Raw genomic sequence first — 22,450 nt, 5'->3', positions numbered from 1 at the left:
ATGTTTCGTACGCACAAAAATTTCTCAAAAACACAACTTTTACATCACTGATGATGAGCATTTCTCCTTTGCCAAGATAATCCATCCACCTGACAGGTGTGGCATATCAAGAAGCTGATTAAACAGCACGATCATTACACAGGTGCACCTTGTGCTGGGGACAATAAAAGGCCACTCTAAAATGTGCAGTTTTGTTGCACAATGCCATGACACAGATGTCTCAAGTTTGGCATGCTGACTGCAGGAATGTCCACCAGAGCTGTTGAATGTTAATTTCTCTACCATAAGCCGCCTCCAAAGTCATTTTTGAGAATTTGGAAGTAAGTACAACCGGGCCTCACAACCGAAGACGGCGTGTTGATGAGCGGTTTTCTGATGTCAACGTTGTGAACAGTGTGCCCCATGGTGGGGTTATGGGTAGGCATAAGCTACAGACAACAGACACAATTGCATTTTATCTATGGCAATTTGAACGCACAGAGATGCTGTGATGAAATCCTGAGGTCCATTGTCGGGCCATTCATCCTCCATCACCTCATGTTTCAGCATGATAATGCACAGCCTCATGTCACAAGGATCTGTATTCCTGGAAGCTGAAAATGTCCCAGTTCTTCTATAACCTGCATACTCACCAGACATGTCATCCGTTGAGCATGTTTGGGATGCTCTGGATCGACCTGTACGACAGCGTGTTCCAGTTCCCGCCAATATCCAGTAATTTCACACAGCCATTGAAGAGGAGTGGGACAACATTCCACAGGCCACAATCAACAGCCTGATCAACATTTGTTTTAAGCAAGTCAGCCATATCAGCTATGTTTTCATAAAAGGCAGTAAATGAAGCTGAATGAACTGTTTCGCTGCCAGACGAGGCTCTGCTGATAGCCAGGTGTAGCAGTGGTAAGGTGTTGGGACTCTGCTGATAGCCAGGTGTAGCAGTGGTAAGGTGTTGGGACTCTGCTGATAGCCAGGTGTAGCAGTGGTAAGGTGTTGGGACTCTGCTGATAACCAGGTGTAACAGTGGTAAGGTGTTGGGACTCTGCTGATAACCAGGTGTAGCAGTGGTAAGGTGTTGGGACTCTGCTGTTGGTACTCTGTTGGGACTCTGTTGTTGGTACTCTGTTGGGACTCTGCTGTTGGGACTCTGCTGTTGGGACTCTGCTGTTGGGACTCTGCTGTTGGGGCTCTGCTGTTGGGGCTCTGCTGTTGGGACTCTGCTGTTGGTACTCTGTTGGGACTCTGCTGTTGGGACTCTGCTGTTGGGACTCTGCTGTTGGGACTCTGCTGTTGGTACTCTGCTGTTGGGACTCTGCTGTTGGGACTCTGCTGTTGGTACTCTGCTGTTGGTACAGCTTTATTTAGGCCCTAACAGTTTGTGGGCTCCGTTTGTCACCGTCACAGTGCAATGAATGCACTACACTGTATTCAAAATTACATCCAATTGCCTTTATAGTGCACTAGTTTTTACCAGAGTTCTGGTCGAAAGTAGTGCACTAGCTTTTACCAGAGTTCTGGTTGAAAGTAGTGCACTAGCTTTTACCAGAGTTCTGGTTGAAAGTAGTGCACTAGCTTTTTCCCAGAGTTCTGGTTGAAAGTAGTGCACTAGCTTTTACCAGAGTTCTGGTCGAAAGTAGTGCACTATAAAGGAAATAGGTTGCCATTTGGAAGGTGTATAAATAGGTCTAGTGTTTCTCCTGTGAGAGGAGAGAGCTGTTGTGGAGCAAGTCTGTATCCTGTTTATTGAGCAGTCTGTATCCTGTTTATTGAGCAGTCTGTATCCTGTTTATTGAGCAGTCTGTATCCTGTTTATTGAGCAGTCTGTATCCTGGTTTATTGAGCAGTCTGTATCCTGTTTATTGAGCAGTCTGTATCCTGTTTATTGAGCAGTCTGTATCCTGGTTTATTGAGCAGTCTGTATCCTGTTTATTGAGCAGTCTGTATCCTGTTTATTGAGCAGTCTGTATCCTGTTTATTGAGCAGTCTGCAGTCTGGTTTATTGAGCAGTCTGTAGTCTGGTTTATTGTGGCCTAGGATAGAAATGACATCATCTTTTTTCTTTGCAACAATGACATCAGAGGGGGCTCACATGATTGGCTGTTCGATGCCAGCGACTCGGAGACACTTTTACAGCCACTGCGAGCCATGGGCCAATGACAAGCTGGAAACGGCAGAGAGCCTACAGAACATGAGATGAGCTGGGAGCGATGGTCGCTCCGTCTCTCACATAGAGATAGATAGAGGACTCATCTTTATACCGGTGTCATTATAGCGTCTGTGACAACATGGGAAACTCCATTGAGGCTACAACCCATAGGAATCCTCAACCAACTGACTACTTTCAACTGTCAGGAGCATGGTGAAAACCATCAATGTCGCTGCCCATGCCTAAAATCGCCATTTGGACACTAGAGGCCTCTAGCATTCTCTATGGTCTCACATTAATAATTGAGTCAATCTACAACATGATTTTTATCGGCCATTCTTCATCATATCGTGCGATAAACGCGGAACCAGGCTATTTATGGAAGATTGACATGAACTAATGCCTTGGCTTGTGCAGTAGTAGGCCTAGATATAAATTATGACATTAGAAAACGGACAGATGGGTTTGTAGCCTACTGTACTGGATGTGCTGTAATTGACAGTTGTTGATTGTCTGGAAAAATAATAATAAACACTTATAAATAATTGCATCTAGAACTTGGAGGAATCCTGAAAACGGAGAAAAAAAACGTCTCGTACCAATTCCGTCATCTTCGGAGATCACCGGGAGCTCGCACCGAATATCCGCTGCCCCGCCTCCCCTCCCCTCTTCCCGTCAGCTCGAGACCAACGGAAACATCATAGGCCTGTCCGGCTGATCCACACGCGGGAAACGTATCTAGGAGACATATATACATTTGATTTGTTACAACGTGCCTGGTATTTGACTGTTTGCTAGAATGGAAATGTTCACCCAAAATATCAATTTATGAGAAATCGACGTAAATGGTCACTTCTCCTTTAAATGTTCTCTGTTGTTCTGCATAATATCCAGGAAGTGTGAGAGCATTCCTCCCCAGCTGATCCAGAGAGCCAGACGGAAGTCTCCTACTCAGAGGCTTTAACATTCAGCGGTGACCAGACAAGGGGACCGTGTTATTGGTAAATATCGTCTGGAATAAATCCCGTGGATTACCACCCGTGGGTGGTTTTAGTGGAGACACGGCCCGGTATCCCCACCGCCTCTGTCTTTCTCCCGGTCGGTCGGGTGGATCTGCCGTGGTAGGACTGTCATGAGCCCGGGCTGGGAATGGCATCCTCTCCCAGTGTTTGTAAGAAGGTCGGGCCGGTGGAGGAGGAGAACGGAGAACCGGATCGTTCTCTACAAGAGATGTTGAAGGCGATAGCCGACGAACGGAACCGTCTTACTGTCAGACAAGAAACTAGTGGACTTGGTGAGTAGAGGTTTACAATGTGCACTGTTGAATTGATTAGATCGGTGGCCTATCGCGTCTTGCAATATCACCAACAAATAGCTTGTTTGGTTACACGCTTCATGCTCATCCGGTTATGTGACTTTGTGACTGTCATTTGTAAGGGACAAACTCTCAAACCCTTGTTATTATCTGTAGAGTTTAAAGCAGTCAAACCTATATTTCCCCGCGGTTGGTTGCTTGTGAACCCGCCTACAAATTCCGACTGTTTTAACGTTTTAGAAACGTCGATCATCGCTTGCGAAACGGTTGCTGGTATATCAGCGCGAGAGAATCTTTCTATTGTAAAGACACTTACTGGAGCAGTTTAGCACAGATCCGGTTGAGGAACTACACTTCTTCCCCGGTGATGCTTACCCACAGGTGTTCTGGGGATGCGACATGTAAAGTGTTGGTCCCTTGTTTTAATGAGCTGAAATAACAGATCCCAGAAATGTTCCAGACAGCACAAAAAGTTATTCAAATGTTGTGCACAACTTTGTTTATATTCCTGTTAGTGAGCATTTCTCCGTTACCAAGGAATTCCATCCACCTGACAGGCGTGGCCAATCAAGAAGCTGATTAAACAGCATGATCATTACACAGGTGCACCTTGTGCTGGGGGACAATAAAAAGCCACTCAAATGTGCAGTTTTGTCAAACAACACAATGCCACAGATATCTAAATGTTTGAGGGAGAGTGGTATTGGCATGCTGACTGCAGGAATGTCCACCAGAGCTGTTGCCAAATAATTAAAAGTTAATTTCTCTACCATAAGCCGCTTCCAAAGTAATTTTAGAGAATTTAGCAGTACGTCCAACCGGTCTCACAACCACAGACCACGTGTAACCACGCCAGCCCAGGACCTCCACATCCGGCTTCTTCATCTGCGGGATTGTCTGAGGTGGAGGAGGGTGGGGGGTGCTGAGGAATATTTCTGTCTGTCTTTTGTTGGGGGAAGAACTCATTCTGATTGGCTGGGCCTGGCTCCCCAATGGGTGGGCCTAGCTCCTAAGTGGATGAGCCTATCCCCTCCCCTGCCCGGTCATGTGAAATCCATAGACTAGGGCCTCATTTATTTATTTCAATGGACTGATTTTCCTTATATGAAATGTAACTCAGTAAAATCGTTCACTGTAGCTACCTCTATCCAGTCTCTGAAACTAGCTACAGCATAACACTGTAGCTACCTCTATCCTGTCTCTGAAACTAGCTACATCATAACACTGTAGCTACCTCTATCCAGTCTCTGAAACTAGCTACAGCATAACACTGTAGCTACCTCTATCCAGTCTCTGAAACTAGCTACATCATAACACTGTAGCTACCTCTATCCAGTCTCTGAAACTAGCTACAGCATAACACTGTAGCTACCTCTATCCAGTCTCTGAAACTAGCTACATCATAACACTGTAGCTACCTCTATCCAGTCTCTGAAACTAGCTACATCATAACACTGTAGCTACGTCTATCCAGTCTCTGAAACAAATGCCGATGCTTCATGGCTTTAGACAAGGCTGTCTGTGTATCATAGTGCACTGAGCAGTGGACTGATGAGGAATGAGGTGGCCTCATTGGTCCTAAACAGTCGGCTATAGTGTTGTACAACTTGTGATATCCATGTGAATATTATTGCATCCCCAGGCCACCAGACTTGTCCTCGGCCAGGAGAAGGGGGGGATTCTATATTTTGATATATTATTGCATCCCCAGGCCACCAGACTTGATATCTGGGTGTTCAACTTTGGCATCAGGAAGTTATTTTTTGACCTTTTTTGAAAACCACATGATAGAAACATTTTAAAAATTGATGTTTCAGGCGATATCACAGCAACCGTAGGGAACTTGGCTCATGGATAGAAACAACATCAGTAACTGTGTTTTCTTTCTTCTCAATGTTTCTGTACCACGGCTGCCTCCTGAACGAGTCCATTCTCATTGTAATGTCACCCACAGCTGCACACCTGTCTAAAGGCTCATTATCATATGCAAAACCCTTAGAGATGAGCTCCGGCGAGGTTATTCATGAATAAAAATGAACCCAAATCGTACATTTTTTAAAAGCAGCCAGAAAGCAGCTGGTGTGGAAACAAAACGGGTGTGTTCATTAGTGCGCATTGAAGAAAAACAGAAACGTTGCACAATTCCAGGTCGGTCCCTCGACGTTTCAGCACCTCTGTTTCCGTTTGCCTCCTAGTGGTTACACGCCACGCTCGTCAACGGGCCTTTAGTTGGCGATGAGGCACGAGGGGGGTGTGGTATATGGCCGATATACCACGGCTAAGGGCTGTTCTTAGGCACATCCATGTAGTGCTGTTCAAGATAACACATTCCTGTAAAAATGAGCCTTTTGTAATGAGCAGCAGGTGTGTTCTACTGTCAGTTCTGTGAATCCTGCGGGTACAGTATTTTTTTAATTTAACATTTTATTTAACTAGGCAAGTCAGTTAAGAACAAATTCTTATTTACAATGACGGCCTACCGGGGGAACAGTGGGTCAACTGCCTTGTTCAGGGGGCAGAACGACAGATTTTTACCTTGTCAACTCGGGGATTCGATCGATTCAGCAACCTTTCGGGTTACTGGCCCAACTCTCTAACCACTAGGTTACCTGCCTCCCCCCTGTATGACCATCTAAATATAGTCTCTGGTATCCCAATGTGGACTGAAGACCGGATTATCTCTCTCTGAGTGTCAAGGTGAATGTGAACGCAACATCTAGGCTCGTCTACAAAAAGTCCTTGGTTCAACAGCGTAATCTGAGGGAGAACCTCAGAACACTAATCTGCATTCTACACTAGAAACGTGGTGATTTTGCCAAGCGTTTGTTTGTCTCTCAGTAGTGGTATTGTTCTGTCAGGGACGTGTCATCTGTATTCCGTTCTCAGCATGACGTCGCCGCAGAGCGCTGGGCCTCGTGTCAATATGATGTCACCACAGAGCGCTGGGTCTCCTTGTGTCAATGTCTTTCTCTCGTTCTCGATCTGTCTTTCTCTGAGGCATTTTACACATCTAATCAATAGCTCTGTTACTGTTATCACTGAAGGATTAGGATGGATGGACATTTTAAAATATAATGACTAGTTGAACGGCAGCATGAATAGCCAGTGTCCGGGACAAGGTACCACGTCTGGTGAACTGGTCAAGGCTCGGTAGCCGCAGGCAGAACAGCAGAGACTGGATCAGCAGCACGACCAGGTGGACTGGAGACTGGGTACAGCCAGGAGTCATCAGACCAGGTAGTCATGAGAGAGGGTCTTAGGGCTCAGGTCCGTCTGAAGGGGAGAGGGAGAGAGATGGGAGAATTAGAGGTCATTAATTAATGAATTAAGATCACACAGGACACCAGATAGGACAGACTGACCCTCGCCCCCCAGCACATAGACTGTTGCAGCATACAGTGGGGCAAAAAAGTATTTAGTCAGCCACCAATTGTGCAAGTTCTCCCACTTAAAAAGATGAGGCCTGTAATTTTCATCATAGGTACACTTCAACTATGACAGACAAAATTAGGAAAAAAATCCAGGAAATCACATTGTAGGATTTTTTTATCAAATTTATTTGCAAATTATGGTGGAAAATAAGTATTTGATCACCTACAAACAAGCAAGATTTCTGGCTCTCACAGACCTGTAACTTCTTCTTTACGAGGCTCCTCTGTCCTCCACTCGTTACCTGTATTAATGGCACCTGTTTGAACTTGTTATCAGTATAAAAGACACCGGTCCACAACCTCAAACAGTCACACTCCAAACTCCACTATGGCCAAGACCAAAGAGCTGTCCAAAGGACACCATCTTTTTAAGTGGGAGAACTTTGGCACAATTGGTGGCTGACTAAATACTTTTTTTGCCCCACTGTACATACTGGAGACTGAGATGGGGGAGCGGACACTGTGTCCCTGCCTGGTGATGGGCACCAGGAGTAGTGCAGAACCCTTTTCTATGTGGGATTTAAAAACAGGAACAGCATCATCCGCTGTGAAAGCTTTCCCTCTGACCACGGCTTTCCAAAGGTTATTAAAGGATAGAGACGACCAAGGTGTTGACACCATTTTTGTTGTTGATTGGCTTCCACATGTTGTTCTGTGGGGACCTGCTCGGGGCCCTGCTCGGCTGTGATGTGGAGTCTGTAACAGTCAGACGCAGGATGGTTTGAGGACTCTACTGTCTTTGTCTCTATAGGACCCTGGTCCCCTGTATCATAATGCTGTATGTCTCTATAGGACCCTGGTCCCCTGTATCATAATGCTGTATGTCTCTATAGGACCCTGGTCCCCTGTATCAGAATGCTGTATGTCTCTGTCTCTATAGGACCCTGGTCCCCCTGTATCAGAATGCTGTATGTCTCTATAAGACCCTGGTCCCCTGTATCAAAATGCTGTATGTCTCTATAGGACCCTGGTCCCCTGTATCAGAATGCTGTATGTCTCTATAGGACCCTGGTCCCCCTGTATCAGAATGCTGTATGTCTCTATAGGACCCTGGTCCCCTGTATCAGAATGCTGTATGTCTCTGTCTCTATAGGACCCTGGTCCCCTGTATCAGAATGCTGTATGTCTCTATAGGACCCTGGTCCCCTGTATCAGAATGCTTGCTGTATGTCTCTATAGGACCCTGGTCCCCCTGTATCAGAATGCTGTATGTCTCTATAGGACCCTGGTCCCCCTGTATCAGAATGCTGTATGTCTCTATAGGACCCTGGTCCCCTGTATCAGAATGCTGTATGTCTCTATAGGACCCTGGTCCCCTGTATCAGAATGCTGTATGTCTCTATAGGACCCTGGTCCCCTGTATCAGAATGCTTGCTGTATGTCTCTATAGGACCCTGGTCCCCCTGTATCAGAATGCTGTATGTCTCTATAGGACCCTGGTCCCCCTGTATCAGAATGCTGTATGTCTCTATAGGACCCTGGTCCCCCTGTATCAGAATGCTGTATGTCTCTGTCTCTATAGGACCCTGGTCCCCTGTATCAGAATGCTGTATGTCTCTATAGGACCCTGGTCCCCTGTATCAGAATGCTGTATGTCTCTATAGGACCCTGGTCCCCTGTATCAGAATGCTGTATGTCTCTATAGGACCCTGGTCCCCCTGTATCAGAATGCTGTATGTCTCTATAGGACCCTGGTCCCCCTGTATCAGAATGCTGTATGTCTCTATAGGACCCTGGTCCCCCTGTATCAGAATGCTGTATGTCTCTGTCTCTATAGGACCCTGGTCCCCTGTATCAGAATGCTGTATGTCTCTATAGGACCCTGGTCCCCTGTATCAGAATGCTGTATGTCTCTATAGGACCCTGGTCCCCTGTATCAGAATGCTGTATGTCTCTATAGGACCCTGGTCCCCCTGTATCAGAATGCTGTATGTCTCTATAGGACCCTGGCCCCCCTGTATCAGAATGCTGTATGTCTCTATAGGACCCTGGTCCCCCTGTATCAGAATGCTGTATGTCTCTGTCTCTATAGGACCCTGGTCCCCTGTATCAGAATGCTGTATGTCTCTATAGGACCCTGGTCCCCTGTATCAGAATGCTGTATGTCTCTATAGGACCCTGGTCCCCTGTATCAGAATGCTGTATGTCTCTATAGGACCCTGGTCCCCTGTATCAGAATGCTGTATGTCTCTATAGGACCCTGGTCCCCTGTATCAGAATGCTGTATGTCTCTATAGGACCCTGGTCCCCTGTATCAGAATGCTGTATGTCTCTATAGGACCCTGGTCCCCTGTATCAGAATGCTGTATGGCTCCTATGGGCGCGGCCAAACAGATTTTGGTTGGTGGTCTGTGCGCCTGTGGAGTGGGTCTAATTTGGCAAACATGTCTCCCGTCAAGACTTCAACTCATCTGATCTTTATTTGTTGTTTGTGAAAATGGATGGACACGTCATCTCTGCTGTCCCTCACCGTAGAACTCCCATTGAGGAAGCTTTTGGATATCACGGATCCAGATCAACGGGCCAGTTGGCCACGGCCCTCTGACTCCCTGCCCCACTACCCAGTCCTCTACTCTAGTTACTGATGGCCACGGCCCTCTGACTCCCTGTCCCACTACCCAGTCCTCTATTCTAGTTACTGATGGCCACGGCCCTCTGACTCCCTGCCCCACTACCCATTCCTCTACTGTAGTTACTGATGACCCTCTGACTCCCTGCCCCACTACCCAGTCCTCTACTCTAGTTACTGATGGCCACGGCCCTCTGACTCCCTGCCCCACTACCCAGCCCTCTACTCTAGTTACTGATGGCCCTCTGACTCCCTGTCCCACTACCCAGTCCTCTACTCGAGTTACTGATGGCCCTCTGACTCCCTGCCCCACTACCCAGTCCTCTACTCTAGTTACTGATGGCCCTATGACTCTGACTCCCTGTCCCTCTACCCAGTCCTCTACTCTAGTTACTGATGCTGTATGAGCAGCTTGAGGAGGACTGCAGGTTATAGGACAATGAGGTCCTGTGTCATGAATTATCTCCCTCTGTCTCTCTCCTCTTGTGTCTCTCTCTCTCCTCTCTGTCTCTCTCCTCTCTCTCTGTCTCCTCCCTCTGTCTCTCTCTGCCATTCAGAGGGACCTACTGTTTGCCTCATATCTATTAACAGGAGACAATGGGAGGCTGTTAAACAACAGACAAGGGACACACTCAATATGTTTAGTTTAGAAAAGGTTCATGTCCTCAATGAGGAGATACATTTGGCAGTAATTCCAGTACATACAGACCACATCCCATAAACAAGCAGAACACATAGCAGAGGAAAGAGGTTGAGTGATGTTTTAAACATGTCCTGTCTTTGTTCTACTACACTTATGATTAAGACTGTCAGAGCTCGTTGGACGATCCAGCGTTAACCAGTTAACAAATGGGTGGGCTATTTAACCAGTTAACAAATGGGTGGGCTATTTAACCAGTTAACCAGTTAACACCTTGTTATTCTCCACTGGGACGTCAGTCAGTCTTAGAAGACCAAGTTAGTCTGTCTAATCTCTTTGAGGAGGTACCACGTCTGGCTGTGTGTGTGTGTGTGTTCCTCTGTGACAACAGTATGGGTTTTATGTTGTAGTTCCCTGTTTGACAGACCACATCAGAGTGCTGGTCTTGTAGTATAAAGTCAACTGAAATAGTTGAAAAAGAAATAGTCACATTATAGCCTAACATTTTGACTGAGGAAACACAAGAATAGATCTTGGTGATTCTCCTGTTGTCATGAGGTGTTCTAGAACAGAGCAGTGTTCTAGAACAGAGCAGTGTTCTAGAACAAAGCAGTGTTCTAGAACAGAGCAGTAGGAGGTAGTAGGAGGCTTCTTGTATCTGTGTCTGTGTTGCACCACGTTGGAGAAAACAGGCCCTGCTCCTTTTGCTTCTCTCTCCCCCTCTCCTCCCTCTCTCTTCCTCCCCCTCTCCTCCCTCTCTCTCCCTCCCCCTCTCCTCCCTCTCTCTCCCTCCCCCTCTCCTCCCTCTCTCTCCCTTCCCCTCTCCTCCCTTCTCACCTTCCCCACCTCTCTCCCCACTCCTCTCCCTCCACCTCTCCTCCCTCCCTCCTCACACTCTCTCCCTCCCCCTTCTCTCCGCCCCCTCTCCTCACTCCCTCCTCACACTCTCTCTCTCCCCCTTCTCCCTCCTCACCTCTCTCCTTCCCCCTCTCTCTCCCCCTCTCCTCCCTCCCCCTCACCTCTCCCCTTCCCTGTGTAGTGAGGGGAGGGGAGAAGGCTGTGAAGGGAGAAACGGAGAGCTCATGGTTGAGTCCAGAGGACAAATCAGTGGTCAAATCCTGCTGCTGTCAGCATCCTGGATGAACTCCCTCCCCCTCTCTCTCCCCACTCCTCTCCCTCCCCCTCTCTCTCCCACTCCTCTCCCTCCCCCTCTCTTTCCCACTCCTCTCCCTCCCCCTCTCTCTCCCACTCCTCTCCCTCCCCCTCTCTCTCCCACTCCTCTCTCTCCCACTCCTCTCCATCCCCCTCTCTCTCCCACTCCTCTCCCTCCCCCTCTCTCTCCCACTCCTCTCCCTCCTTGTTTTTCCATGACGGGCCAGATATCGAGGAGGGGAGAACAGAGGACAACACTGCAGGACAAGGACAAACTCATCAGTCGTCTCCAGGATTGTCTCACTATCCGCCAGACAGCAGTGTGTCTGTCACTTCTAGCCAGTCTTGTGTTCCTCTGGTGTGGAAGAGGTATTGATTTGGAATCAGTCCTCCCCTGTCCTCCTCCAGGCTCAGGATGAGACGCAGGCTGTGTCCCAACATGGCACCCTATTCTCTCCTACCTCGTCTCACTTCTCTCCTTGCTCTAGATCAGAACAGGGTGCCATTTGGCACGGAGCCTGAGCCACACAGTGATGAACAACCTCTGTGGTGATTCTCTCCTCCAATCAGCATCGGGGGGAGAGAGTTGTTGAGGTTCTGTTGTGACAACAAGGGATGGCAGGGTCGAGGTTCTGTTGTGACAACAAGGGATGGCAGGGTCGAGGTTCTGTTGTGACAACAAGGGATGGCAGGGTAGAGGTTCTGTTGTGACATCAAGGGATGGCAGGGTAGAGGTTCTGTTGTGACAACAAGGGATGGCAGGGTAGAGGTTCTGTTGTGACAACAAGGGATGGCAGGGTAGAGGTTCTGTTGTGACATCAAGGGATGGCAGGGTAGAGGTTCTGTTGTGACAACAAGGGATGGCAGGGTAGAGGTTCTGTTGTGACAACAAGGGATGGCAGGGTAGAGGTTCTGTTGTGACATCAAGGGATGGCATGGTCGAGGTTCTGTTGTGACGTGACACAACAAGGGATGGCAGGGTCGAGGTTCTGTTGTGACGTGACACAACAAGGGATGGCAGGGTAGAGGTTCTGTTGTGACAACAAGGGATGGCAGGGTCGAGGTTCTGTTGTGACATCAAGGGATGGCAGGGTAGAGGTTCTGTTGTGACATCAAGGGATGGCAGGGTAGAGGTTCTGTTGTGACAACAAGGGATGGCAGGGTAGAGGTTCTGTTGTGACAACAAGGGATGGCAGGGTAGAGGTTCTGTTGTGACGTGACACAACAAGGGATGGCAGGGTAGAGGTTCTGTTGTGACACAACAAGGGATGGCAGGGTCGAGGTTCTGTTGTGACAACAAGGGATGGCAGGGTAGAGGTTCTGTTGTGACAACAAGGGATGGCAGGGTAGAGGTTCTGTTGTGACGTGACACAACAAGGGATGGCAGGGTAGAGGTTCTGTTGTGACACAACAAGGGATGGCAGGGTCGAGGTTCTGTTGTGACAACAAGGGATGGCAGGGTAGAGGTTCTGTTGTGACATCAATGGATGGCAGGGTAGAGGTTCTGTTGTGACAACAAGGGATGGCAGGGTAGAGGTTCTGTTGTGACGTGACACAACAAGGGATGGCAGGGTAGAGGTTCTGTTGTGACACAACAAGGGATGGCAGGGTAGAGGTTCTGTTGTGACACAACAAGGGATGGCAGGGTCGAGGTTCTGTTGTGACATCAAGGGATGGCAGGGTAGAGGTTCTGTTGTGACATCAAGGGATGGCAGGGTAGAGGTTCTGTTGTGACAACAAGGGATGGCAGGGTAGAGGTTCTGTTGTGACAACAAGGGATGGCAGGGTCTCTACTCACTCTCTCCACCCTCACTCTCTCCACCCTCACTCTATTACCCAGCGAAGTTAAAGCTCAGTGTTTCACTTCCTGACTCTCCCTCTCCTGGGCCCTTGGCTGATTAGCTAGGTGTTGTGGTTGAGGTGGGGGGGGGGGCCCTCGGCTGGTTAGCTAGGTGTTGTGGATGGGGGGGGGGCCTCGGCTGGTTAGCTAGGTGTTGTGGTTGGGGAGACCCTATTCCAAACCTTAACCCTAACCATAAGCAGTCAAAATGAATGCCACAAGGAGTCGCTAGAGCGCGATGCGACAAGGATATCCTGGCCGGTCAAACCCTCCCCTAACCTGGACGACGCTGGGCCAAACCCACCCCTAACCTGGACGACGCTGGGCCAAACCCTCCCCTAACCTGGACGAAGCTGGGCCAAACCCACCCCTAACCTGGACGACGCTGGGCCAAACCCTCCCCTAACCCGGACGACGCTGGGCCAAACCCTCCCCTAACCCGGACGACGCTGGGACAAACCCTCCCCTAACCCGGACGACGCTGGGCCAAACCCTTCCCTTAACCCGGACGACGCTGGGCCAAACCCTCCCCTGACCCGGACGACGCTGGGACAAACCCTCCCCTAACCCGGACGACGCTGGGACAAACCCTCCCCTAACCCGGACGACGCTGGGACAAACCCTCCCCTGACCCGGACGACGCTGGGACAAACCCTCCCCTGACCCGGACGACGCTGGGACAAACCCTCCCCTAACCCGGACGACGCTGGGACAAACCCTCCCCTAACCCGGACGACGCTGGGACAAACCCTCCCCTAACCCGGACGACGCTGGGACAAACCCTCCCCTAACCCGGACGACGCTGGGACAAACCCTCCCCTAACCCGGACGACGCTGGGACAAACCCTCCCCTAACCCGGACGACGCTGGGACAAACCCTCCCCTAACCCGGACGACGCTGGGACAAACCCTCCCCTAACCCGGACGACGCTGGGACAAACCCTCCCTTAACCCGGACGACGCTGGGACAAACCCTCCCTTAACCCGGACGACGCTGGGACAAACCCTCCCCTAACCCGGACGACGCTGGGACAAACCCTCCCCTAACCCGGACGACGCTGGGCCAAACCCTCCCCTAACCCGGACGACGCTGGGCCAAACCCTCCCCTAACCCGGACGACGCTGGGCCAAACCCTTCCCTAACCCGGACAACGCAGGGCCAATTGTGCGTCGCGTCATAGGTCTCCCGGTCACGGCCGGCTGTGACACAGCTTGGGATCGAACCCGGGGCTGTAGTGACACCGCAAGCACTGCGCCACTCGGGAGGCAAGACCCGTGAGCTCTTGTTGCTCATGGAAGCAGTCAGGCGGTGGGTGAGTCGTGGTCACTGATGACTGGCCAATGTGCTGGTGTGTGTGTGTTTGTGACTATCCTGATGACTAGCCTGTGTGTGTGTGTGTGTGTGTGACTATCCTCAGTAGCCTGTGTACTGGTGTGTGTGTGACTATCCTGATGACTATCCTCAATAGCCTGTGTACTGGTGTGTGTGTGTGACTATCCTGATGACTAGCCTCAGTAGCCTGAGTACTGGTGTGTGTGACTCCTGATGACTAGCCTGTGTACTGGTGTGTGTGTGTGACTAGCCTCAGTAGCCTGTGTACTGGTGTGTGTGTGTGACTATCCTGATGACTAGCCTCAGTAGCCTGAGTCTCTGTCAGGGGGAGAAGTTGTTGATGAGGAGATTTCCTGGAAGCAGTGTCCGCTTGGCTGGAGGTTTCATATAACTGCTGAAGTGTCTGTTAGCTCAGCCTCCCAGGTAGATGTTATATGCTGGCTGCATTCTGTACTCTGGAGGTTTCATATAACTGCTGAAGTGTCTGTTAGCTCAGCCTCCCGGGTAGATATGATATGCTGGCTGCATTCTGTACTCTGGTGGGGAATGTTCAGCAGCGCTGTCAGATTGTGTGTGTTGGGGCTCCCGGGTGGCGCAGCATCTCAGTACTAGAGGCGTCACTACAGACGCCCTGGTTCCCATCCAGGCTGAATCACAAGCGACCGTGATTGGGAGTCCCATAGGGCGGCGCACCATTGGCTCAGTGTCGTCCGGGGTAGGCCGTCCATTGGCTCAGTGTCGTCCGGGTTTGGCCGGGGGAGGCCGTCCATTGGCTCAGTGTCGTCCGCGGTTGGCCGGGGTAGGCCGTCCATTGGGAGTCCCATAGGGCGGCCCACCATTGGCTCAGTGTCGGCCGGGGGAGGCCCACCATTGGCTCAGTGTCGTCCGGTGTTGGCCGGGGGAGGCCCACCATTGGCTCAGTGTCGTCCGGTGTTGGCCGGGGGAGGCCCACCATTGGCTCAGTGTCGTCCGAGGTTGGCCGGGGGCGGCCCACCATTGGCTCAGTGTCGTCCGAGGTTGGCCGGGGGAGGCCCACCATTGGCTCAGTGTCGTCCGGGGTTGGCCGGGGGAGGCCCACCATTGGCTCAGTGTCGTCCGGGGTTGGCCGGGGGCGGCCCACCATTGGCTCAGTGTCGTCCGAGGTTGGCCGGGGGAGGCCCACCATTGGCTCAGTGTTGTCCGGGGTTGGCCGGGGGAGGCCGTCCATTGTAAATGTAATCGTTTGTTCTTAACTGACTTGCCTTGTTGAATAAAGGTAGAATAAAATAAAAAAATCAGGCTCAGGAAATGTAGTGGTATTTCAGTTCCCTTTCGTTCTGTCTGTAGAAACTAGACTCGTCTGAGAGGAACAAAGGCTTCAGTTTCAGCATTTATGGTGTCAGCATTAAGAGGAGATGTTCTTTGAATAATGTACACACATAGATACAAGTTATTTAAACCAAATGCGATCTTTTTGACACCACGTTATTCGTCAACGATAATGAATTTCCAAAATTGAAGCGATCAAAGCCAGACAGCGCTTCAGTAGATTGAGTTACACTGAATTGAATCTCACTGTAATGAAATGGCATGGAGGAATGTGTTTCTCTGAATGAGCAGTTTAAACTGAATGGCCATTTTGTGTCAGAAGCTGCTGTCTTCCATTAGAGAAGAACCCTGTCTGTCTCCGAAATGGTAGCCCCATTGCCTATATAGTGCCCCAGTGAAACTATATGGAATGGAAACTACTGAGTCTATGGGCTCTGGTCAAAAGTAGTGCACAATGTACAGAGCCTTCAGGAAGTATTCACACTCCTGGACTTTTTCCACATTTTGTTGTGGAAGTGGGATTAAACTGGATTCTGTTGTCATTTTGTTGTGGAAGTGGGATTAAACTGGATTCTGTTGTCATTTTGTTGAAGTGGGATTAAACTGGATTCTGTTGTCATTTTGTTGAAGTGGGATTAAACTGGATTCTGTTGTCATTTTGTTGAAGTGGGATTAAACGGGATTCTGTTGTCATTTTGTTGAAGTGGGATTAAACTGGATTAAGTTGTCATTTTGTTGAAGTGGGATTAAACTGGATTCTGTCATTTTGTTGAAGTGGGATTAAACTGGATTCTGTTGTCATTTTGTTGAAGTGGGATTAAACTGGATTAAATTGTCATTTTGTTGAAGTGGGATTAAACTGGATTCTGTTGTCATTTTGTTGTGGGATTAAACTGGATTATGTTGTCATTTTGTTGTGGGATTAAACTGGATTCTGTTGTCATTTTGTTGTGGGATTAAACTGGATTCTGTTGTCATTTTGTTGTGGGATTAAAATGGATTCTGTTGTCATTTTGTTGTGGGATTAAACTGGATTCTGTTGTCATTTTGTTGTGGGATTAAACTGGATTATGTTGTCATTTTGTTGTGGGATTAAACTGGATTCTGTCGTCATTTTGTTGTCAACGATCTACACAAAATGCGCTGTCAAAGTGCTTAACAAATTCTAACATATTTGTAAAGCACTTGTATATCTTGATTATATAATTATTCATCCACTTTAGCAGTGATTACAGCAGTGAGTCTTTTTGGGTAAGTCTCTTAAGAGTGATTACAGCAGTGAGTCTTTTTGGGTAAGTCTCTTAAGAGTGATTACAGCTGTGAGTCTTTCTGGGAATGTCTCTAAGAGCTGTGAGTCTTTCTGGGTAAGTCTCTAAGAGCTTTGCAAACCTGGATTGTACAATTTTTTTGCAATTTTTTTTTTGAATTCTTCAAGCTCTGTCAAGATGGTTGTTGATCATTGCTGGACAGACATGTTCAGATCTTGCCGTAGATTTCCAAGCAGATGTGAAAACTGTAACTCAGGAACATTCACTGTCTTCTTGGTAAACAACTCCAGTGTAGATGTGCCCTTGTGTTTTAGGTTATTGTCCTGCTGAAAAGGGGAATTCATCTCCCAGTGTCTGGTGGAAAGCAGACTGAACCAGGGTTTCTCTAGGATTTTGCCTGTGTTCAGCCATAACATGATCCAGCCACCACTATACTAGACAATATGAAGAGTGGTACTCAGTGATGTGTTGTATTGGATTTGCCCCAAACATAACACTTTGTATTCAGGACATGAAGTTAATTTGCTTAGCCAATTTCTTTTGCAGTTTTACTTTAGTGTCTTGTTGTAAACAGGATGCATGTTTAGGGATATTTGTTATTCTGTACAGGCGTCCTTCTTTCCACTCTGTCATTTAGATTAGTATTGTGGAGTAACTACAATGTTGTTGATCCATCCTCAGAGTTTCTCCTGTCACAGCCATTAAACTCTGTAACTGTTTTAAAGTCTGTGTCATTTAGGTTAGTATTGTGGAGTAACTACAATGTTGTTGATCCATCCTCAGTTTTCTCCTATCACAGCCATTAAACTCTGTAACTGTTTTAAAGTCTGTGTCATTTAGGTTAGTATTGTGGAGTAACTACAATGTTGTTGATCCATCCTCAGTTTTCTCCTATCACAGCCATTAAACTCTAACTGTTTAAAGTCACCATTGGCCTCGTGGTGAAACCCCTGAGTGGTTTCTTTCCTCTCTGGCAACTGAGTTAAGGATGCCTGTATCGCTGTAGTGACTGGGTGTATTAATACACCATCCAAAGTGTAGTAACTCCACCGTGCTCTAACGGATATTCAATGTCAGCTTTTTAACATTTTTACCCATCTACCAATAGGTGCCCTTCTTTGCAACGCAAAACCTCCCTGGTCTTTGCGGTTGAATCTGTGTTTTGAAATTCACTCCTCGACTGAGGGACCTCACAGATAATTGTATGTGTGGGGGTACGGAGACGAGGTCGTCATTTAAAAAAATCATGCTAAACATTATTATTGCACACACAGTGAGTCCATGCAACTTATTATGTGACTTGTTAAGCAACATTTTGACTCCTGAACGTATTTAGGCTTGACAAATGGGGTTGAATACTTATTGACTGAAGATATTTCAGCGTTTCATTATGAATTAATTTGTAAAAAATGAATAAATCTAAAAACAAAATTCCACTTTGGCATTGTGGAGTATCGTGTGTAGATCAGTGACCAGATAAAATGTCAATGTGATCCATTTAAAATGTCTGTAACACGACGACATGTGGAACAAGTCGAAGGGTGTGAGTACTTCCTGTAACACGACGACATGTGGAACAAGTCGAAGGGTGTGAGTACTTCCTGTAACACGACGACATGTGGAACAAGTCGAAGGGTGTGAGTACTTCCTGTAACACGACGACATGTGGAACAAGTCGAAGGGTGTGAGTACTTCCTGTAACACGACGACATGTGGAACAAGTCGAAGGGTGTGAGTACTTCCTGTAACACGACGACATGTGGAACAAGTCGAAGGGTGTGAGTACTTCCTGTAACACGACGACATGTGGAACAAGTCGAAGGGTGTGAGTACTTCCTGTAACACGACGACATGTGGAACAAGTCGAAGGGTGTGAGTACTTCCTGTAACACGACGACATGTGGAACAAGTCGAAGGGTGTGAGTACTTCCTGTAACACGACGACATGTGGAACAAGTCGAAGGGTGTGAGTACTTCCTGTAACACGACGACATGTGGAACAAGTCGAAGGGTGTGAGTACTTCCTGTAACACGACGACATGTGGAACAAGTCGAAGGGTGTGAGTACTTCCTGTAACACGACGACATGTGGAACAAGTCGAAGGGTGTGAGTACTTCCTGTAACACGACGACATGTGGAACAAGTCGAAGGGTGTGAGTACTTCCTGTAACACGACGACATGTGGAACAAGTCGAAGGGTGTGAGTACTTCCTGTAACACGACGACATGTGGAACAAGTCGAAGGGTGTGAGTACTTCCTGTAACACGACGACATGTGGAACAAGTCGAAGGGTGTGAGTACTTCCTGTAACACGACGACATGTGGAACAAGTCGAAGGGTGTGAGTACTTCCTGTATGGATGCCGTTTAGGATGGACAGTAGAGGTCGAAAAATCCTAATCGGTCGACCTCTAATGGAAAGCCTGAGATTTAACATCTCCTCCAGTTCATCTCACTGAGGACCAAAGCCAATAGCCACCTAGACGTATTACAGTAGACCGTTTGTCTTCGAGTTTACTGTAAATCAGGAGTGGCCCGGGTCCCGTCTTCCTCTTGCTCTGATAACTGTGATAGGACCGTTCCAGGGTGTTTTAAGGTCTGACCTCTCTGTGTTTTTTGATCCAGGGTGTTGTAAGGCCTGACCTCTGACCTTTCTCTGTGTTTTTTGATCCAGGGTGTTTTAAGGTCTGACCTCTGACCTCTCTGTGTTTTTGATCCAGGGTGTTTTAAGGTCTGACCTCTGACCTCTCTGTTTTTTGATCCAGGGTGTTTTAAGGTCTGACCTCTGACCTCTGTGTTTTTGATCCAGGGTGTTTTAAGGACGACCGCATCGTGTTCTGGACATGGATGTTCTCCACGTACTTCATGGAGAAGCTGTCGCCGCGGGAACAGGACGACATGTTGTTTTACGTCCGCAGGAAGCTGTCATACGTCAGCCCCGACCAATCAGAGGGCAAGAAGGTGAGTGAGTGAGTGAGACTGTCTCTGGCAGAAGTTGTTTTCCCTTCACCTCAGTGTGTGTGTGTGGTTTGTTACTGTTGCTCTGGGACACAGTATAGTACTGTGTGTGTGGTGTGTTACTGTTGCTCTGGGACACAGTATAGTACAGTGTGTGTGGTGTGTTACTGTTACTCTGGGACACAGTATAGTACAGTGTGTGTGGTGTGTTACTGTTGCTCTGGGACACAGTATAGTACAGTGTGTGTGGTGTGTTACTGTTACTCTGGGACACAGTATAGTACAGTGTGTGTGGTTTGTTACTGTTATTAGTGGTGACCACTAACCAGTCTGGATATTCTGAGACCTGTATTAGTGGCGACCACTAACCAGTCTGGATATTCTGAGACCTGTATTGGTGGTGACCACTAACCAGTCTGGATGTTCTGAGACCTGTATTAGTGGTGACCACTAACCAGTCTGGAAGTTCTGAGACCTGTATTAGTGGTGACCACTAACCAGTCTGGATGTTCTGAGACCTGTATTGGTGGTGACCACTAACCAGTCTGGATATTCTGAGACCTGTATTAGTGGTGACCACTAACCAGTCTGGATGTTCTGAGACCTGTATTAGTGGTGACCACTAACCAGTCTGGATATTCTGAGACCTGTATTAGTGGTGACCACTAACCAGTCTGGATATTCTGAGACCTGTATTAGTGGTGACCACTAACCAGTCTGGATGTTCTGAGACCTGTATTAGTGGTGACCACTAACCAGTCTGGATGTTCTGAGACCTGTATTAGTGGTGACCACTAACCAGTCTGGATGTTCTGAGACCTGTATTAGTGGTGACCACTAACCAGTCTGGATGTTCTGAGACCTGTATTAGTGGTGACCACTAACCAGTCTGGATATTCTGAGACCTGTATTAGTCTTGACCACTAACCAGTCTGGATATTCTGAGACCTGTATTAGTGGTGACCACTAACCAGTCTGGATGTTCTGAGACCTGTATTAGTGGTGACCACTAACCAGTCTGGATGTTCTGAGACCTGTATTAGTGGTGACCACTAACCAGTCTGGATGTTCTGAGACCTGTATTAGTGGTGACCACTAACCAGTCTGGATGTTCTGAGACCTGTATTAGTGGTGACCACTCTAACCAGTCTGGATGTTCTGAGACCTGTATTAGTGATGACCACTCTAACCAGTCTGGATGTTCTGAGACCTGTATTAGTGGTGACCACTCTAACCAGTCTGGATGTTCTGAGACCTGTATTAGTGGTGACCACTCTAACCAGTCTGGATATTCTGAGACCTGTATTAGTGGTGACCACTAACCAGTCTGGATGTTCTGAGACCTGTATTAGTGGTGACCACTCTAACCAGTCTGGATGTTCTGAGACCTGTATTAGTGGTGACCACTCTAACCAGTCTGGATGTTCTGAGACCTGTATTAGTGGTGACCACTAACCAGTCTGGATATTCTGAGACCTGTATTAGTGGTGACCACTCTAACCAGTCTGGATATTCTGAGACCTGTATTAGTGGTGACCACTCTAACCAGTCTGTGGAATGTTTTTTCACATGTTGTTTATTGTGACCAATTTCCAGTGTAAACTCTTCACTTCCTTGTCTGGCCTTTTTCATATTGATCATGGATATTAGAATGTGATCAAAACCGTATATACTTAGTTGACCTTGTTTTGCCAAGTAACAGATAAGCATAGCATATATCATAGACATTTATACCATTAAAGGTAGGAAGCAGGAGTTTTTCCTCACCACTGTAACACAGTATGGTCAAAGACTTAAGTAACTTAGTTGTAGTCATGATCTGGTACAAAGTACAAACCTAGGTATGTTTTTGGGGTTATTATATATTTATTAACCTATTTCCGAATAAGCTACCCACAATGCACCAATGTTCGACTTCATATGGAAGATCTACTCTGCTACTGAGTTTGTATTTTAGCTCAAGCTGTCTTAGCCGCTAGCTATGCTAGCATGTCATTACATTCCAGACCAAGTGTTGGCGGACGAAGTTTGACGTGATCAAGGAGCAGATGGGGGCATGCAGCATGCTCTTCGCATACATTGTAGCTTGTGGGAACCCGTTAGCATGGCAGGGAGCAAAGCAAAACAGAGAATCTCCCTGCTTGCTCTAATTGCGTAGTACCTCGTCTGTTCTCCTTTTTTGTTTTGTCAACTTTGTTTTTGTCAACTTCTCCCTGCAATAGAGCCCTGAGTACCAGGCCATTAGGACCTGATGGAGGGACAATAGAGCCCTGAGTACCAGGCCATTAGGACCTGATGGAGGGACAATAGAGCCCTGAGTACCAGGCCATTAGGACCTGATGGAGGGACAATAGAGCCCTGAGTACCAGGCCATTAGGACCTGATGGAGGGACAATAGAGCCCTGAGTACCAGGCCATTAGGACCTGATGGAGGGACAATAGAGCCCTGAGTACCAGGCCATTAGGACATGATGGAGGGACACTAGAGCACT

At 47.9% G+C, this 22,450-nt stretch overlaps 2 protein-coding genes and 1 long non-coding RNA gene across 4 annotated transcripts in view; 2 read left to right on the top strand and 1 right to left on the bottom strand.

The window, feature by feature from the left end:
• Window positions 1-2,534: 2,534 nt before the first annotated feature.
• LOC110516645 (uncharacterized protein KIAA0930 homolog) overlaps window positions 2,535-22,450 on the top strand; it is a 62,026-nt gene continuing 42,110 nt past the window's right edge. The window contains exons 1-3 of one of the 2 annotated variants that reach the window (XM_036956728.1): window positions 2,558-2,922; window positions 3,038-3,437; window positions 19,810-19,961. In XM_036956728.1, the coding sequence (XP_036812623.1) occupies window positions 3,293-3,437; window positions 19,810-19,961 (297 nt within the window). In that variant the 5' untranslated portion in view covers window positions 2,558-2,922; window positions 3,038-3,292. Of the gene's footprint in view, window positions 3,438-19,809; window positions 19,962-22,450 lie in introns of both variants that reach the window. The other variant, XM_036956729.1, reaches the window with a different exon arrangement.
• LOC118942852 lies at window positions 11,437-12,799 on the top strand. Its single transcript, XR_005038487.1, has 3 exons — window positions 11,437-12,453; window positions 12,533-12,602; window positions 12,682-12,799. It is a non-coding gene; the product is annotated as an uncharacterized LOC118942852 (long non-coding RNA).
• Window positions 18,389-19,461, bottom strand: LOC118942851. The gene is made up of 2 exons (XM_036956730.1): window positions 19,353-19,461; window positions 18,389-19,305 (listed from the first exon to the last, which is right to left on the bottom strand). The coding sequence occupies exons 1-2, from the start codon at window positions 19,435-19,437 to the stop codon at window positions 18,419-18,421; spliced, it is 972 nt and encodes a 323-aa protein (XP_036812625.1). The 5' UTR covers window positions 19,438-19,461; the 3' UTR covers window positions 18,389-18,418.

This window comes from Oncorhynchus mykiss, chromosome 21 (genome assembly GCF_013265735.2).
Source record: "Oncorhynchus mykiss isolate Arlee chromosome 21, USDA_OmykA_1.1, whole genome shotgun sequence".
Classification (NCBI taxonomy): Eukaryota; Metazoa; Chordata; class Actinopteri; order Salmoniformes; family Salmonidae; genus Oncorhynchus; species Oncorhynchus mykiss.
Note: the sequence above shows the minus strand (reverse complement) of the source record. Positions and strands in the feature narration are given on the sequence as shown.

Excerpts from the sequence above, each read along its gene's own strand:
- LOC118942851 (XM_036956730.1), bottom strand. The coding sequence starts at position 19,437 with ATGTTAAATCTCAGGCTTTCCATTAGAGGTCGACCGATTAGGATTTTT. Across the intron at positions 19,306-19,352 it reads CCTAAACGGCATCCATACAG|GAAGTACTCACACCCTTCGA; the intron begins GAAGTACTCACA and ends GTCGTGTTACAG.